A 19,694-nucleotide genomic window follows, 5' to 3' on the forward strand; every position below is an offset into this window, starting at 1 on the left:
GGGAATCTGACAAGCACGCTAGTTTGAGCGGGTTGCCACAAAACAGTCAATGAAAATTCAACTGGCCAGACTGAACCGTCGACGGCAGCAGATGCCGAATGGCAGATACTCCCTGCCTTTCCCTGGGAGGGTGATTTGAATGAGTTGGATGTAAATGACGGTGCGCCACCGCACTGGATGTCTAGATTTGTGTCGGGGCGAGATTTACAAGCGCGCGCTATCTGGAGACGCCGTTCTTGAGGAGCTGAAAGAGAAGAAGCTGCTCTGAACTACATCAGTCTCAGGTTGGCTCTCAAATCACTGACTTTTTGAGAGATGCTGCACTCAGATTAATACGCTAGGGAAAAAGACAAACACTGCTCAAGTTAACAGCTAAGATAAGTCAGACAAACTATCACTTAAAGATTTTATGAAGGTTTTAATGCTGTAGCTTTAAGTAAAAATTCACAAAAATATGCGTGTGTGTGTGTGTATGTATATATATATATTTATATATATGTATATATATATATATTTATATATATATATATATATATATATATATATATATATATATATATATATATATATATATGCTGTGAATGAATGCATCAATTCAGTCATCAGCGCAACATAATTCAGGTTGCCAGGAAACCGCAGTCACAGCATCTGCTAAAGCCACAGTTTTGTCAACTCTGATGGTCATTTTGAGGACAAAACGCCGCTGCTCCACGAGCGTATTAAACCATGTTAACACAGCTTCGTTGCTTCTGTAGCCGTTACACAAGTCACCCTACAGTTGCATCTTTGACAGAGTCACACAGAGTTGTCGTGTATTACCGCATTCTGATCTGAGAGAGACAGGCGTCGTGCGAGAGGTAAGTCGTTATATACAAGACGCAGGCTCGAGTAAACGTATTTAGACGGACTGAACGGCGTAAAGAGTCACAGATCTGACCGTTGTTCTTCCTCACACCGGTAACGTAATTGATGTAAAACAACAGTGATCAGTCAGTCAGTCGGCGTTCCCGGTCAATGAACGGAACGAGCGCAATTACGCAGAGATGCACGCTGCCAAACACTTCACGTTTTGCTTGAGATGTTCACCCTTTGTCTATTGTTGCTTTCAGTCCACCCATATATTCGAGCTGGGAGTGATGTTGTGAATGGAACCCGAGCCAATAAGCATCTCTGTATTATTATTGAATGAAGACGGTTGAAAAATCATTGGCTGTCGCAAGAATTACAGTATGTGCAGCCCGGGTTCATTCTGTCCTACAACCGCACGGGGTTGAATTTTGCGGAGCGCTCGCTGTCTGCTCGGTTTATTGTTCACGTTAAGGCTGCATCGGCCGCGCGTGCTTCATTTGCGAGTGCCGTTTGTACATTATAGTAAGCTCGTTACGACTGTGTCATGAATATGCATCGCATTTTCAGATGCGGTCTTATGATAGTTGTGCGAGAATAAATGTCATCAGATGACTGGAACAGAGAATAAAAAGAGATTTGTTGCATTACGAGCGTGTTTTCTCAGCATCAGCTCTTACACACATTATTTGTGAAAAGAGCTACCAGGTTGCTTAGCTGAAATGACGTCATTCCGACTTGACTTGTTATGGAAGAATGAGCTCGTGGATGAGGAGTCTTGTTCTGTTACTATAGGTGCTAGTGGGTGAGCATTTCCCTAGTTGGTTATGGATGATTACAGCTGCACTTTATCTAGAAATGATCCTTACACTCAAGCTCCTGTGTAAACCCTGCTTAGTTGCCTGATTGTATTTTGGTAGGTGTATCAGAGGTGTAGTACCACAGGTCGTGCTGACATTCAGTAGTGATATTTTTTAAGCCTGGATAAACTCATAATTTGTTAAATCATTAGCCTTGTGGTGATCAATTACTATGCAGGTCAACAAACAGCAATGAATTCTTTTATTTGTAATGTTAAAAAGGGGCGTTTGCTAAAAGTGAACACTAATTAGAAGCTAACAATGGTAATATTTTATTCATTTTGGTGATTTCCACGTACACGGCAGCATTTTGGGGCTATTGAAATGCAGTTCAAAAGTATATAGCCATATGCATGTAATTTACAAGAAAAACCATGCTAGTGGCCTTTTCACAGTGAAACATTTTCCTTTCTAGTTTCTAGAACTACCCACAGATGTACCCTGTTTTTGCCATGTTTGCATTGCACCAACTGGGAATGATTTTAGGTTTAGAAATCCCTTTTGTAGGGACTAAATTATCTCCTGACTTAGAATTCAAAACAACAGAAACTAGCAGTGACGTAAGTGTAAATTGATTGGATGAAGAAGACTTGGATGAAGGAACAGAAATATTAGTGATGTTTGCATGCATCCTTATATACAGCATTGTGTTCTTTTTTTTGTTGTTGCTTTGATGATACATAGCAAGTTGTTGGAGCTTCCATTTCGCTAAAGATAATGGCCTGAGGGAATTATTTAGTTCTTGAGGAACCAGCTTGGTTACTATCTGTTCCTATAATAACTACTTGGTGTGAAATCCCCTAATGGCTGACCACAGGACTGTATTGGCATAATGCAGTGATATTTGTTGTTTTTGTGGATCCATATGAACTTGTATAATTTTGAAAGTAGGAGTTTCGTTATGCAAAACTTTCTAAATGCAAAAAACAAAAAACAAAATCATTTTGTTGTTTTGTTAATGTTGTCTTAATCAGAAATCGAAGTGGTGTACTAAAATCAAACTCCACTCTGTTTATCCTTATTCAGTGCATACCTCACAACAATAATTTCACACTCAGTGTTGAAAAATTAAACACTGTTTCAGCAAAAAACAATCTGGCTATTTGTATATTTAGTATGTTTTTCCCACCAATGACTGAATGAAAATGGTTCTAAAATATCAAGTATTTTGTGTCTCAAAACAATGCAAATAGGTGGTGTGAAACAGTAAATAAAAGGAATGAAATGACAGAAATTTTACCCTATCTTACTACACATTTGTAGCAAAAGAAACCATTTTGTATATGTTTCATAGTATTATACACAGTAGCAAGGGCATTTATTATTATATACTTATTATAAAGTATAAGTAGAACTCAGATATAGGGCTGGGCGATTTGGCCTAAAATCAAAATCTCGATTATGTGAACATTTTAACCCGATTACGATTAACGAATAACGAATAATTCTTTTATTTGTTTATTTAATTTTTTGCCACCTCTGCGATGGAAACAGGAATATATAGTGTGCTTTAAAAACCTCGGCAGATTAATTTTTATCTGATGCAAATACAGACATGTAAATAAACTGATGATGATGATGGAAATGCATGTATTGAGTAATTTCATTGATGCATAAAAAACTTTTGTGTTTTGCTAGGGATGCGTGATTAATCGGAGATGATTGTCATGCACATTTTATCAGTAAAGCCTGGTTTACATTCTGTGGAACAACCGCACATGCTTTCAGATGGAACACCTCACAGACAAGCCAAGCTATAAATCACACAATGAAATCAAGAATAATCATTCAGCGGTAATGGCATCTGTTTTTATAGCTTCTCAGTGAACTACAGCTCTGAAATTCTGCTTTATTTGAAATTATGCTACAATACATATTTAATCATTTGAATTACAATCGCACTTCATGATTTGGCCAAAAATCAAAATCTCGATTAAGTGAACATTTTAACTCGATTGCGATTAACGAATGATTCTTTTATTTGTTTATTTAATTTGTTTGCCCCCTCTGCGCTGCCCACACTCTTCAACGCTACCAAGCTGACCAATCACAGAGCTTGCGCTATGTGTTGTCAAGACGTGTAGCTTAATTTGTTGAGAGGTCAGTGTCGGCGTCAGTTATGGCGAGGGATATGCGACCGTGTGAAGCCTGCGCCAGACCATACGCTGCGCTCGATGCAGAAGTGTAAACAGAGCGGGGTTACTTACCTCCACATAATTAGTAAATTTTTCAAAAAATATTGACCTGGAAAAATTTGGTCGATTATAGATTCTGAATGTCAATTTCGATTACTTTTCGCTTAATCACCCAGCCCTACTCTGATATCCAATATGTTTTAATAGTTGTGTTAATTAGTCACACGTTAAGCACCCTCTGGACTCTGAATAGAGATTTACTACTGATCACAGAACAGTGCTTCCCTTATAAGATATGTGTAACCCCGCCGGTCCTACGCCACCCAATCTGCTCCGAGCTGGGAACCTCACAGTTGTCATGGAGGGTACTAATAGCTATATGAACCAAAATCGTTCTTTGTACCAGGCTGTAAACACCTTTTTTTCTGTTGTAAAGTTGGCCATTCTAACAGTGGGCTCAATTGCAATTTGCTCTATTATGGAGCCAGGACTAGCGGAATTTTGATAAATTGCAGTTTCAGTTACTTCCGTTTGGCTTCCCGAGGGAGAGCGGGAGGTTGCCGCTTGGTCCAGAGACATTTAAAGTCTAGAAAAGGAACCAAAAGCATTGTTAAAACGTTCCATCTGACTTCAGTGGTTCAAGTTACTAAGCTCAGAGAACACTTTTGTGCAGCACAAAAAGGAAAAATTACTGTTTTTTTTTCAGTGCCCGATTGCCGGTAGTAAATGCACACTAGGATCTGATGCGGAAGATAAAAAAGTGTTTTTGGAGCTTTGCATTATTACAGTTAACTACTAAAGTCACACTGAATGATTGTGAACATTTGTGACCTTTGCTGTTATGGACAATGAGAAAGCTCTCTGATTTCATCAGAAATATTTAATTTGTTCTCCAAAATGAACTTAGGTCTAGGAAGATTGTATTGACATAAAAGTGAGTTTTTAATATGAATTTTTTCTGAATTAACTGGAGAATTTAAATGTTTTTGAGTGAACAATATCTTTAATCAAATTTGTGAACTGAAGCAAATTTTTGGATAAATCAAGTACAAAGACATTAAGTAAAAAAAGCACTGTCAAGATAGCAAGCTAGTTCATTATTATAGTGGAGGCTCTCTTCTCACTTCTTCTGTTTGTGTCCTGAGTTATATAGGACACCTGTCCTATTTTCCTCTGCTTTTACATCTTACCTCATTCCTGTGTGGATATAAATACTGTTAGACAGCCTTGCACTTTTTAAACCACCACCTTTTTTTCATTCCTATGTTCACTTTCTGTTCAGTCCTGATGTTTTAGTGACAATAATAATCAACATGAGCAGTCATATGGTGTTTTGCATTGGGGGTAGATGCATTAGTCAGCGTGCATGTTTTCGTGACCTCTTAAATAGATTACCTGATTGGTTATAATTGGTTTTAATGTCACACAATGGCCAAACTCTTGTGCTATTGTTTGTTGTCATCTGACTTTGCATATCTAAGCAACCAAAATCTAGTTTCTAATAGGTTTACCTCAGCTTGATGGACTATTTGGTATAAGTCTAGATGAGAGTGAATGTGATCAGTCAGTATGTCTAATAAAACATATTTGGCGATACATTAAACTGCTAGGTAATACGGTATTGATTTAAGCATTGACTTTCAGTTGCACGTCTATGTTACGTACAGGTCATAGTCACTGCCTCATCCTGCAGTTCTTTTGCTGCAGATGCATAGCTCATGCATTTTTATGGAAGGAAAGGATATGTGGGTCAAGCGCACATCTCTGTGCAGAAGCCTTTTACCACTGCTGGCTTTAGAAAGAGCATGCATTTGTTTCCTTCATGAGAAAAGCAGATCTCTTTATGCATACCTCATTTCCACATCTTATCATCAGTTCTCTAAAGCCCATCTGCCATTCATTCCTAGATTGCATCCATAGGGATCTAGTGGACAAGTCATTTGTTTCAGCGTAAGATCACACATGGCCACGCTTTAGCTCTCGGTTACCTCTGGTTACGACCAAATATTGAGCTAAGTATTGATTAACAAGTTATTTTAGGATACTTGCTCAATCGCTGTTTGCATGTTATGTGAATGTAGTGCACCCACTGAGCACCTTCTGACCAAGATCCTGCCTGACACATCCTGCCTGACTTCGCTATTAGACTTATGATTTAATTTGGATTTGTGGTTCAGGGTTGTAACTAGGGCTGCACAATTATGGCAAAAATGTGAATCACATTTTTTTTTTCTCATGATTTCTCATGATTTCTCATGATTCTGTAGATGTAAAATAAAGGTTAATATGATTAGCCTATAATTATTGTTAATTCTCAAACATATGGTAAAACAACAATAATAATATTAGGCCTGTGTGTAGGTCTACTGTTGCTTAAAATGCAAAAGTTTGTATAGACATTATGGTGGACTTGAACAGACTTTCAATATGTCCTGTTTGATATTTCACAGTAAAACGATGACATCAGAATATAACTATTCATAATTATAAAGTTGATTTATTATGTTTAAGACATGTGCTTGTCATTTGCCATTGACAACATTATTAGACCATTTGTTTTCACTGGTAAAATGAGACATTTGTCATTATCAGATTCCTTCTTGCATTATATTCAGCATTATATATAGGCTAGGGTTGTTATACTGACACAGTAAACATTTATTTTCAGGCACAACATGAAAAAAAAACATATCAAATGCTTGTCGTAATCAACTCTAAAATGCCATATGATCATTTAAATGTGCACACAGGTTTCACTTTCACTTCCTAGTGCGTCACTGTGAGAAAAAACACATACATACAAATCAAACCTCCCGCACGGCCCTCCCCCACGATCACTCTATGCAACAAACTGAACGTAATTTACAACTTTATTACCTGTTATTCAGTCTATGCAGCTTCTGTTCACTAAAGTAGGCGTCATAGACGGGCACACGTGAGTTCTCTGAAGTAAACAAAAAGCTTGCGGTCAGCTCACGTGTGATTTCGCGGCCGCGAAAACGTCATTACATAAAGACAGAAATGACATTTTTGGGTGAATTATACCTTATAAATACAGTACGTGACACTTTTAACGCCATTTGAAGGTGTCCATGTTGCTTTGAAGACTTGTGCGACTGCCTTGTTTTTCTCCTAACCTTGAAAATATAATAGGCTGAATCATAGAAAAAGCTGAATTAGGATCGTGTGCAGGGTCGAATCGAGATTGTGATCTTTTTTCTATTAATCATGGAGCCCTAATTGTAACTATTAATAATACTATACCAAAAATAATCAGTATAACATTTATTTATACCGGATGAAATGGTGTTTGATGATCAGATTTATGAATAAGATTTTTATTTTATGAGCATGTTCAGGTTTTAGATATTATATAATGCGCATAAGACTTGAATAATACTGAGGTCTACACATTCTTCTACAATGTGTCCTTGTTTTAAGCAGCTTGTATTTAATCAAGCTTGATTCTGACGGTGCCATGTGATCTTTCATTCACATAACACTAAATCTATTTGTTGCAGTTATTCTGTTATATATTAATTAATGACAAATGCTTGTTGACATTGCATGGTTATTGTTTCATCTGGTGGAGTTAGAGAAACGGAAGTTTGCGATTTTTGAAATTTTTGATGATAGACCTACAGAGGATTTTGAAGATAATAAGATATTAAAATACAATTTTAGAAATAACATTTATGCCTTCAAAGAACATTACTTTGTCAAAACTAATGACCACACAAATGTCCACTGTGCTTTTTAGAAGCAGATGGTGTAGTTACCAGCAGGAACACCTGCAGTGTTGTTCTTTTACTTTTGTCTTTGATAATTCAATGCTAGTGGATATTTGTTGGTAAAACGTTTAGTTTTTTTGGTTTTGTTTTGAGTTTGACACAGATTTTAATTATTCATTGAATCTGACTCAAGTTCTTTTCCCTCTTTGGTGTGGATTAGGGCTGTGCGATTAATCGAAATTGGATCGCAATCGTGATTTGAAACATTGCGAATAGCTAATCGCAAAAGGCTGCCATATGAAATATATCTGTATTATTTAATTTCCCCTGCCCAGAGCAAATACGTAACTGCTGTCTGTGATAGTCTTACTAGTCAATTGAGTGAGCACACATTCGTTCTGCCCAATAAGAATTGCGCAACAGAACTATGTGGAATGCCCACAATAAAAACAAGCAAACAGGAAAGCACAGATGAGTGACGAGTGCAGGATGATAACATTTGCTACTTCTGAAGCATTAACAGACAAATTAATATCAAAGAAAAATAAGACATTGGTAATATGGAAATATTTTGCTTTCAAAGTCACAGACATGAGCAAAAACTGGTTATTTGTAATAATTGTTGCCACAGCACGAGGAAATACAACAAACAGCACCTAAAAAAGCACCACAAGTGAGTATATGAGAAGTGTCTTTCTAAAAAGTCAACTGAAAGTATTGCCAGTGACACTCAATCTAGTAGCAAGCAACAGCAAAGTACAACTTCAGAGTTGTTTCAGCCATGTTAGTTTGCTGAGTGTTCTGTATTTTTATAATTATGATTTTTTGTTTGAATAAAAAGCTGCATTATCGCCCTAATTTGAGTTCAACTTGTTTAGAGAAAGGTAACGTCCCCAAATCGCTCAGCCCTGGGATCTTTTAGACTACAGCAATCTTAGTCTGGTGCAGACCAAACAAATGTTAAAACACTCTTTTTGAGTTATCAAGATCCTAAACATTACACACTCACACACTAGTATGTCCATGTGAATTTTTACTTCATTCATTCATTTATTCATTATCTTTTTGGCTTAGTCCCTTTATTAATCTGGGGTCACCACAGTGGAAGGAACGCCAACTTATACAGCATATGTTTTACACAGCGGATGCCCTTTCAGCTACAACTTATCACTGGGAAACACCCATACACACACATACACTACGGACAATTTAGTTTACCCAATTCACCTATAGCACATGTCTTTAAATTTGTGAGGGAAACCGGAGCCACACAAACACAGGGAGAACATGCACGTAGAAATGCCAACTGACTCAGCCGGGGCTCAAACCAGCGACCTTGTTGCTGTGAGGTGATTGTGCTACCCACTGCGCCACCGTGCTGCCCAATTTTTACTGCACATTATCAAAAATGATTTGCGACCATTTTGGTCACAGTCTGCAGTCCTGTTATATGGTTGTTACTAGATCAGATATGGTTGTGGCCGGAAGTTAACGAGAATTATTTATATTATTTATGTAAAAACAGTCGTTGTATCGAGTGTTATTTATGTTATTTATTAAATTTCCCAATAAATTATATTTTATTAACTCCTACCCCCACCCCAACCCTAAACCCAACCGCCACAGCACTGTGAAAATAATAATTATTGTTATACAGTGTTTCAAAAATGATGCTATATTGACGTGTGTATCCGCAGCTGTATTCTATCTAGACTTTACCTTGTTGTATCGCGAGAAGGCAGAATCATAAAAAACACACACGCATACTTGAGTATGTGTGTAGTCACGTGCTCATAATGGGATCTTCTGCATTGTGGAAATCACAGTCTGAGGCACTAGGATTCCAGCACCACAATTTTTTTCCACAACGGATGCAATACAACTACAAGAGGCAACATAATTATTAACAATTTATTGAATCTTTTTATTTCATTTTAAATTTGATAGATTTTTTTGGTATGTAAAAAAATCCTTGAGGTGTTATCTGAATCTGTTGATCGCTTTTGAAAGGTGGGCTGAAGTTGTCCATACGTTGACCATGGTGAGCCATCTGGAGGCTGAGCAGGGGTGATGGACGTGCCCAGGTCTTTTCCATTCAGGCCACCTTGGACTGACAGCTGAATGTTTTTCTTGCTACCCACTGGGCTGGACCACATGCATGCATGCACGTGTGCACACACACACACACACACACACACACACACACACACACACACACACACACACACACACACACACACACACAAGCTGACATTGTACACGGTTTCGGGCAATAAATGATGTTTTTCCCTGCAGTGGCTTCCAATGTCAGCACAATGCATCACACATTAGTTGCCCTTATTGGTGAGAACAGGCCTTCAACACAAAAGTTCCCCATTTATTTTCAGAGATCTGATGATGCTAGAGCTTTTCATGCTTATAGACCTCATACCTCATTCAAAACATCTGTAAACTTTATTTGTTAATTGCAACTTGTAAATTGAGTTTGTACATCTGAGCTTCTAGTTGCTTCACAAAGATACACTTGGCATTAAACTGTAACATGCATTGAAAGACATATGTAAATATTAAAAATTCCATACAAAACTGTCTTGATGCTTAAAAGCTGCTTATAGTAGGATGGACAGTTGTAGTAGTCAGATGCATTGTGGGTAATTTTAACGTGGGTCTCATCTTTTGTCTATTGGAAATCCATGCCTCTTTTCAAACCCACACATAGGGCGTACTCACATTAGGTACAGTTGCCTTGAACCGTGCCAAAGCGCGTTTGTCCACTATCCCCTCTCCCTCTCGGACCTGAGCACGCTTATATCATCAATGATGCTTTGTTCAGTTTAACAGAAAGAGAAGCGCTCCCGCTCAGCACAGTGGAGATTGCTTTTCTTATAAAATTTTGTATTTTTTTTGTCGTTTGGGATGCAGTGACACATAGTCAAACGCTTTGTGGAACAGATCCACCACTTTTGACGCTCATAAATGATCATAAAAGTCCTCGTGCTTCAGGTATTAGGAAGTTTCCTGTAGATGCAGCTGACGTGCAGCAGGGGGTTTGCGTCTTTAATAAACTACGACAGTTTGCGTTCAATAAAAATTAAGAATGAATAATAAGTCCACATGAAACAATCCCCTAAAAGTGACGTTGCGTCTTCAGTTTTGGCTCAGGCGGGCTTTGCATTCACATAACCAACGTACCGCGGCAAAGCCCAAGTGAACTGCGCTCTGGCAAACCTTTTCTAACCAGGCAACTGAACCGTGCCTGAGCCCGATTCAGAGCACTCACACTTCTCAAATGAATCGGGAAACGCGATTGGGCACGGTTCGGAGGGCATAGTGTTTAGGTTTCAACCTAAAGCAAACTTTAGCTTGCTGACACATAATGGAGACCAGTTGTCCGGAATCAGTTGAATGTAGAAAACCAATGTAGGGACAAAGAAACTCTTTTCTCCTCGAGAATTGGTGCACACAGTTGTGTGGTTTTGAAATAAAAATCAAGGACAAAGTAGATCCATTTATTCTTTGTGAAGAATGTGAATTTTCCTGAGCAGAATTATTAAAATATTGTGCTGGAAGATGAGATCCATCCATAAATCATGATAGAGAAGCCTCTTCATGGTGACATAAACATTTAGTGTCCTGATTGGCTAGTGATACAATCTGACTGAACAATTTCCAATTGTAAAAGCACGAAAATCTAACAGGAGCCATTTTGGCAGCTTGGTTTCAATAAAAACAGTGAATTTTTGATTTCTGAAACTTACAATGTTTTTACAGAAAAGTGACAAAAGATAAGAAATCAGTAGATGAAGGAACATCATTACATGAACATCAGATATAAAATTTTTCGCCTTAATCTGAATAAGACAATAATATGATAAAGTGTTTACATGAGTTGCTTTTTGAATGTTCCTTTCATGATCCCGTTTTACATGTTATAGCACATAATTCGATTAACGTCATTGCTTCACAGAGCAATCCATGTTTCGGGTGTTTAATTTTTAATTTGTCAACTTTTAACTGTAGTTTGGCACTTTCAATTTCATTCAGGAACATTTCATGCATGCCCCCGTGACAAACAAGATATTGGATGGCAGTATGAACTGCTGGAAGTGTACTGTTTTTAATGGAATTCGATACCGCACATCATATGGGGGAAAAAACTCTGCGTTTCACAGTGCAGATGTCTGTGGTCCTTCACTGACTTGGTAGGTGCAGAGAATAGTGTCAAACAGCCGTGTGTGTATATAGACTATCCTGTTGCATAATGCGGTAAAAATTCTTCATGACGGAAATAGTTTGATTGTAGTGTTTACATGTCTGTATTGCACTTCAATAATGCCACTAAAATCAGCGTACTCTACATGCCTTAAAGGTGTAGTATGTAAGTTTGACACCCAGTGGTTGAACTAGGTATTGCATTGCTAGATAAAAAACAAACGCAAGCACAGGTTGCCAGATGACCAACATGAGCGAGTCTCGAGCCTAAAGGCTGATTTAAACCGTGTTCTAAATAAAAGCAACATCACTTAATAGAAGGACTATTTTACATAATTAAAGGACTTTTTGTCCTAACCAACACCTCAAATTGATATACTAGTAACAGCTTCTATTTCTCACAAGTGAAAAGCACATAACAGACATTTTCAAAGCAGGATATCTCAGCATTGTTTTTCAGATAAACAAGAATGTTCACTTCTAAAAATATCTGCAAACATATTATGGTATTTTTATGCTTTAGAAGAGTCAAAAACTTACATATAGCACCTTTAATTCGATTTCTGTTTAGTTTGATTATGACTTTAGTCGGGTTAAGGTAATCAAAAATTGCTGGTCTACATGGTTGACTCTTAATCCGAGTATTGTATCAATCGTATTAAAATCAAATTATTGGTGTCCATGTAAACGTACTCATTGTGACGATAGCCTAGTGGGCAGTGTGAGTTCAAGCTGATCCCTTTCTGATCCCTTCCCTCTCTCCAACTTCACTTTCTGTCTAATATACTGTCCTGTAGGTCTGGCCGATGTAATCGAGGTGATTTTCGTGTGCATTTGTTTTAGTAAAACCAGTTCTAGAAATTATCCAGGACTGCATTTAGATGAAGTGGAGTTTACTACACAGAGTCATAGTATACTGATAAGCTTCGCAAGAATTTGTTTTAAATTCAAAAACAGTTTAATCTGTTTGAGATAATCATTCTGCCATAATCACAGCTGTTTGCATTACTCATAAATGAATTTCCTGGGTTTCTTTGTGTGTATTCGGACAGGTTTGTGGGTTTCCACAAGAGCGCCCAATGGCCTTAGAATGAGATTTACAACAAATCCCAACATGCTTACCTTTTTTCAAATTTCAGTTTGTTTAACCACCAAAGCCCTATTGTCCAATAATAATAAAGGCAAAAGCACCAAAAAATCTTTAAAGTTCACTCTTTACATATGTATTATAGATTTTTATCAATGTTCATTCTCTTATGTGGATCGCTCCCCGCTCTGTCTTCAGCTAGTCCAGTTTAACATCTGATCTGAGCAGTAAGCACTGCACATTCAGCCTTAGGCATATGTTTGTCACACTCTCTCTTTCTTACTTTCCTCTGTGGCATTGACATCCCTTGCTCTCTTTCCCCCCAATCCATCCCCCAGAGAGAGAGAAAGACACACACACACACACACACACACACAATGCTCAGTTCCTCTCGGTGTAGCCAGGAGAAGTCCACATGTCCTTCCTATGACACATCTACACCACACGATTTTATCTCCTGCCACCACAGAGAGGCCATGTGTGGTGCTGTTTGGTTTGGTTGACAACATCTAGTCTCACACAACCACACTCACCAAGCCATATTCATAAAACTGCTTAATAGCTAAATACACGTATGGAGATTATGACATTAATTTAGCATTTAGGAGTAAATGCAGTGAATTATTCTTTTGTTACAGTTTTTAGTAAACACATGCAGATTATTTGTCCCTCAATATGAGCTGACCTTCTTCCAACTTCACAAAATAGACTATGTGCCATCTTTATAGGTCATTAAAGCTTTGAGCTTGCTTCTGAACAGGAAGACTTTGAAATATCCTATTGTTCAGCCTGAAAAGATCAGTGGGTGATGGCATATGTAGTGGGCTGTTGGCAGAACCTAAACCTCCCCTGATCTTTAGCGGTCTACTTATTTATGGTGACAAGTAAATTAAATTAGGACATGAAATCAGAACGCAAATCAGTATTTGACCTGTGTTATTTGTATTGTACAAAGTATATTTGTAAGGTTTATGTGTGTATATATATATAATATATGTATTATGTAATATTTATATATATATATATATATATATATATATATATATATAGATAGATAGATAGATAGATAGATAGATAGATAGATAGATAGATAGATAGATAGATAGATAGATAGATAGATAGATAGATAGATAGATAGATAGATAGATAGATAGATAGATAGATAGATAGATAGATAGATAGATTTATAGATAGATAAATAGATACAGACACATACATACATACATACATATATATATATATATATATATATATATATATATATATATATATGCACAAAAACCTTACAAATATACTTTGTATAATACAAATAACACAGTTTTTAATATTAATTTCAGCAAATAAACACCCTTAATAGGTTTATGCCTTTATTAAGATTTTCATGTTAATGTTTACTTTCACTGTCTCATTTAGGGAAACTCTTGAGATAAGTAGGTTATAAATCTTAATAAGATGCTGCACTTTCCACCTCCTTTATTTAGTTGCAATGATTTTTGGGACTTCTAGAGCGAGTTCAGTGCTCAAGTCTGCATCGATGCATCCTTGATACCAAGAACACTCCGGAAACTTTCACGCGTCCTCAGTTCTTGCGGTCTTGAGTTTTGAAACTGAACTTTGGCGGTTGATAATGACGTTCACGAGAACACGAGGATACAAGATCACTGAAGAACGCATATTGAGAAATAGTCTCCCTCTGTCAAGATGTTTATCTCAATCTCACAAATAGGCAAAATACTACTGGCAATTTATAAAATGCGAGGAGCTGCTTTATTTATTTAGTCCTATGTTCATGTTTCTATAGAAATTACATGAATACACTGAATATTGACTGCCTTCACCTGTAAAGACTCAATATTAGTTCAATGTATTTTATTTCATTTGTTTATGAAGTTCATAGATGGTTTATTTAAAATTCCTTTCTGAAATTTTTCTAACTCTGGTGCAAATTTGTCAGAGCGTGTCAGTTGGTTTGGAGGCGGAATTAGTCAGTTTTCGTCAAAGCTGATTCAACATCTGCCCACGTCACTGATGCAGATTCCCGTTCCCACAATATGTCAGTTTAAAGTGTTGCTTTGCTTGTTTAACTGTGATTCATAAAAATTGCTTCAGCCAACAGCATTACTCTGTTGACGGGCTGTTTAGGATTGACTTTTTTGTGTTTTGTTTTCAGCAGCTGCCATGACAGGGGTGGGGGCAGAGGATGACATCCCTCTCTGTGAGAGGAAAACTGTCACTGACTTCTGCTATCTCCTGGACAAGTCCAAACAGCTTTTCAATGGCTTAAGGTCAGTCTCTTGTTGGTGTCTGAGCATTTTGCTGTTTACTTGTGGTCTTGTTTGCCTCCCAGATTTGCAGGTCTAGGTTTTTATATTGACCTTGCGTAAACTTTCTTTCAGCTTTCTTACTTTATTGCTTTCTTTCATTCTTTCGCTTTGTGCTATCTTTTATTTCATTTCAGTTTTTCTGTGTTTCACCCTAATTCATATTCCTTGCTTTCTTGCTTTCTTTCTTTCTTGCTTTCTTTCTTTGTTTTTCTTTTTAGGGCTGTGTTTTAATGATATAAGCGCAAAGTCTAAAGCGCATGGAGCAAAAGCATTAAAGGAGTGTTTTGAGCATAACGTTCATTAATCCACTGTCATCTCCCATTCCCTTTAAGAGTCAGTTGCGTTGCACCATGGTACATTTGCTATTTACATGGTGGACTTTGTAAGAGAAAAAACCTTTTGTCTAGCGAAAAAAAAAAACAAAAACAGAACAGTTAAACAGACCATCTGCAGTGTAAGGATAAAGAACGATCCTCCTCTATTCGGCCTCTTTACTCTCTCTTTACTTTACTTTTACTCTTTACTTGACTCCTTTTGTGGAAAAGGAAACAGTGGAAACTCACTCCACTGAAAACATCCATTAAACTACATATTTAATTTTGTTTATTAAGCGCAATTTTTAAATTCAGTTCTAAGTTATAGGCTATTCAAGCAGACATCCTATTCTTATGCCCCATATGATCCAAAACCCAACAGATGGACAAATCTAAACTTGTTTTTATTAAATATAAATATGCATATAATAAATACTACTACTAATAATAATAATATATAAATGCAAATCGTCATGAATAAACTGAAAAAAGCCCCCCGAGGTGAAGTAGCCATGGAGGTAGTGGTGTTATATTTGTGTAGATATTAGTAATTTTTGTAACATTTTAATCCTTTATTTTTTTCATATGTGAAGATATTTGTGTATTGCTGTATATCCTGTGTGTATTAAGCAATGTGTAAGCTTTTCAGTCTATTTCATTTTCTCAAAGCAACACGCCAACAATGCGCCTTAACACACCTCTTTTTTAGACCGGCACCCCCATGGGTCCGCAAAGTGGCGCAAATGGATTTGCTATTTAACCAATGTGGTGCAAAACATGAAAAATAGGGTTGCGCTGGACTGAAAATAATCGCGCAATAAATCGCGCCAAACACATCTTGCTTCTTATAGCGCTGGGTGTATAATAGGGCACTTAATGTTTTTAATGACATTTGCAAAATTGAGAAAACATATTTTTGTTTTGTATTGATGATGAAGAAGAACCTCTAATTATTCTTGTGTAAATGAATCTACTTTAATGCAAGGTAACGCTTTAGTTTAAGTAACAGTTCATACCCATTGCTATTAGTTTATTGCCTGCCTATTATTAAGATATTAACTGTTTATCAACACTTATACATTATGATCTACTGCCTTATATTAACTATTAATAAGCAGCTAATTAGTAGTTTATTGAGCTGAAAGTCTTTACATTAAAATAAAACGTGACCATAATTGATTTCATTTGTGTGTTTTGGAATGTACTGGATTATTAATTTATTTATATAAACTTTTTATAATTAAAATATTTAAAATGTATTTTTTAATTTTAAAAAGATGGAAAAGGGAAAGAAGTGGTTGAAATTGTTTTTAAAAATCAGAATGTGCTAAATAAAGGGATGTAAAAAAATCTTTCTTTTTAACTTATTCAGCAGTTGTTTGGATTTGACCCTTGAATTGCTCTTTTTGTACAGCTTGTTTTCTGTTCTTGCAGTTGCCCTAAAACAGTCCATTGACAGTATAGTGACAGTGACTAATGTATGCATCAAATATGGTGTCTTGACTAACATTAGAATGTCTTATCACAATTGAGACAACCTTATTTAATAACCAAGTCTAGTCGAGGCGGCCAAATCTTAATTAACCGACAGCAACTTCAAATGCATTTTAAATTTATGACAGCATTGAGCACATCGCTTGGGATGCATTCAGACCACAAAACTGATGAGAGCACCACTGTTAGAAGACAGCAACAGAATCTAAAACCTTTTGATGACTTGAAGCTTAGTCTGGCATCTTATATAAATGAAAAAACATTTCCTGCGCAAGCCCTTTCACACAGCACACGTTTATTGAAGTCTGTGTCAAAGGCCACACACACATACCATCACTGTGGCTTTGTTGAGTTTTCACTTCAACTTTAAGTACCTAATCCAATTCTGTACACACTTAGTTCAGTAACTTACAGGAGTGAGAACTACAGTCAACTATCAAATAAATTGCTAAATGACCAACGGTATCTCATGGCAATTCGTAAGTTTTTGATTTAGTGGCTAATTCTTATGAATTTGTACGATCGTATTCATACAACTTACTATGATCTGCTCATCCCCAATGAAGGTTTGGTTTAGGGGTGGGGTTGGATGCCAACCCTCCTTTTTAAAATTGTACATTTTCAAATGACTGAAGTTGTACAAATTCATATGAACAAACCTGATTCACACTACAAACGACTTGCAGTGGCTAAGCTACAAGCGACCGTTCATTTCAACAGTGAATGAACGACTTCGGACGACCTCCGTCTACACGAGTCACAGCAATTGTTGGCGACCAGGTGGGCGTTTTGAGCAATGCAACAAAGTTAAGAATCCTTCAACTTTATGCAAATTAAGAGAGATTTTATTGAGCGACAGCCAATAGGAGCACTAATAGAGCTCACATGATCCTCTCTCAGCTCGCTCAGAGGCTGGTTGTATTTCCGTGCTGTAGACCTACCCAGACATGCATTTGCAGCAGGTCGCCACCCAGAGCGACCGGCAGCTACAAAGTCGCTGCTAGTGTTAATGAGGCATTAGCCACTAAATTGACAAAGTGTAAAATAGTTACGTTTCCTCATCCGATCCGGCTGGAAAGACTGATATTGCTGCACACGTAATAGAAGTAATATTTGAAGTATTGTCACTTAGAAATGCATTACAGAGTGAGTAGAGTGAGTTTAGATATCAATGTAAATGTATATTTATTAGCAATCCAGACCGTCTGTTGAAATTTACAACAGCCTCATTTTATATGTTTGTTTATCATGAAAAATCACAGTATAACAATGATACTGGCAAAATATGCAATATGAGATTTTATTGTTGAGTGTTGTGATAACAATATTTCTTATGATATAACTAACTGACAAAATGCTATTTTATCAGCAATTTTTTTTAAATAGTTTGTTTATATTAATATCGTATTAAAATAAACAGGTAATCGATATTTTCTGAGCTAATTAAATCTAAAAAAGAGACTTTGTTAAAGTGGAAACATTTAAGCTTTAAAACACCACAAATGACCGAACACCTGATTCTTATTGGCTTTTGTCATTTTCCTCTCTTGTCTCCCAGCATTAGTATTTATTTTAAGCTCTAACTGCACCAAACTGGAGAGGCAGGGATAGAGATAGTAAAGATGGGAAAGGCATCATCTGATTGGTCAGATTTGGATAAACAACCTATTCAATCAGCACATAAATGTTCAGCACATAAAAATGTACTTAATTTATTGCACTTCTCTACAGTATGGATATTGGAAATAGCATTATTGCGATAACAATTTCTTTTCTATGTATTGTACAGCTCTACTCACCATCAAAAGTAGCTTAACTTTTAGTCTTTTTTGACATTTGTTATGAAAAACCAAACCTAAAAACAATCCCACAACTAATGTAACATAAATCCTTTAAAATATGTAATAGATCAATAACACGGTAAATTTTAATATGTATATTCCAAATTTTTGATCTAAAACTCTAAAAGCTTAAAAAAGAAAATTTCGAAGTGCCTGTGATGTCAATATTGTCCATGATCAATATAACTGTATAATGAATTACTAAATATCAGCATATGTCTACACAGAACACACCAAAAGTGGAACAAAACAGTGCTAATTGTTTGAACTGTGCACCACAAGAAATGCGGTGACTTGCTTATAATATTTGGCAAGCCTTCTACCAACATTATGTTTAACGTGAAAATCTTTCAAACCTGATCATTATTGCACAGTGTTTGTGCAGAAAGACAAATGCTGTTTCATTTGACTTTAGGCTAGTTTAATTTGTAGTTTGTACCAAAGAGCTCTGCAACCAAGTCAGACAGCATTGTTTAGTGATCATCTGGTCCAGCGAAACACAATCTCTTGTGCAGTACTGTTTTCTTTTGAATCGAGCTGATAAATGGTGTGGTGCACAGTTTAAATAATTAGCACTGTTTTGTCCCACTTTTGGTGTGTTCTGTGTAGACATATGCTGATATTCAGTAATTCAACACATCGTTATAAGGATCATGCTCATTATTGATATCACTGACACTTCAAAATACAGTGAACAATGATTATTTACGCTTTGTGTCATTTAAGAATATTTAGATTGTTGTATTAGTGATTGTTCGCAACAGCACCAAATGCGTAAATACTTAGACAATTTATTTTCAAACAGTACCGATTTCACATGTTAATCTGGCCTACAACATTGAAAATTCTG

The 19,694-nt window shown here is 36.6% G+C and overlaps 1 protein-coding gene across 1 annotated transcript in view; it reads left to right on the forward strand.

Moving 5' to 3' along the window:
- Window positions 1–33: 33 nt before the first annotated feature.
- The window catches only part of scai (suppressor of cancer cell invasion), a 47,932-nt gene continuing 28,271 nt past the window's right edge, over window positions 34–19,694 (forward strand). The window contains exons 1-2 of the mRNA XM_056457980.1: window positions 34–284; window positions 15,042–15,156. Of these exons, the coding sequence (XP_056313955.1) occupies window positions 15,050–15,156 (107 nt within the window). The 5' untranslated portion in view covers window positions 34–284; window positions 15,042–15,049. The remainder of the gene's footprint in view (window positions 285–15,041; window positions 15,157–19,694) is intronic.

Source organism: Danio aesculapii, chromosome 5 (genome assembly GCF_903798145.1).
Source record: "Danio aesculapii chromosome 5, fDanAes4.1, whole genome shotgun sequence".
NCBI classification, from domain to species: Eukaryota; Metazoa; Chordata; class Actinopteri; order Cypriniformes; family Danionidae; genus Danio; species Danio aesculapii.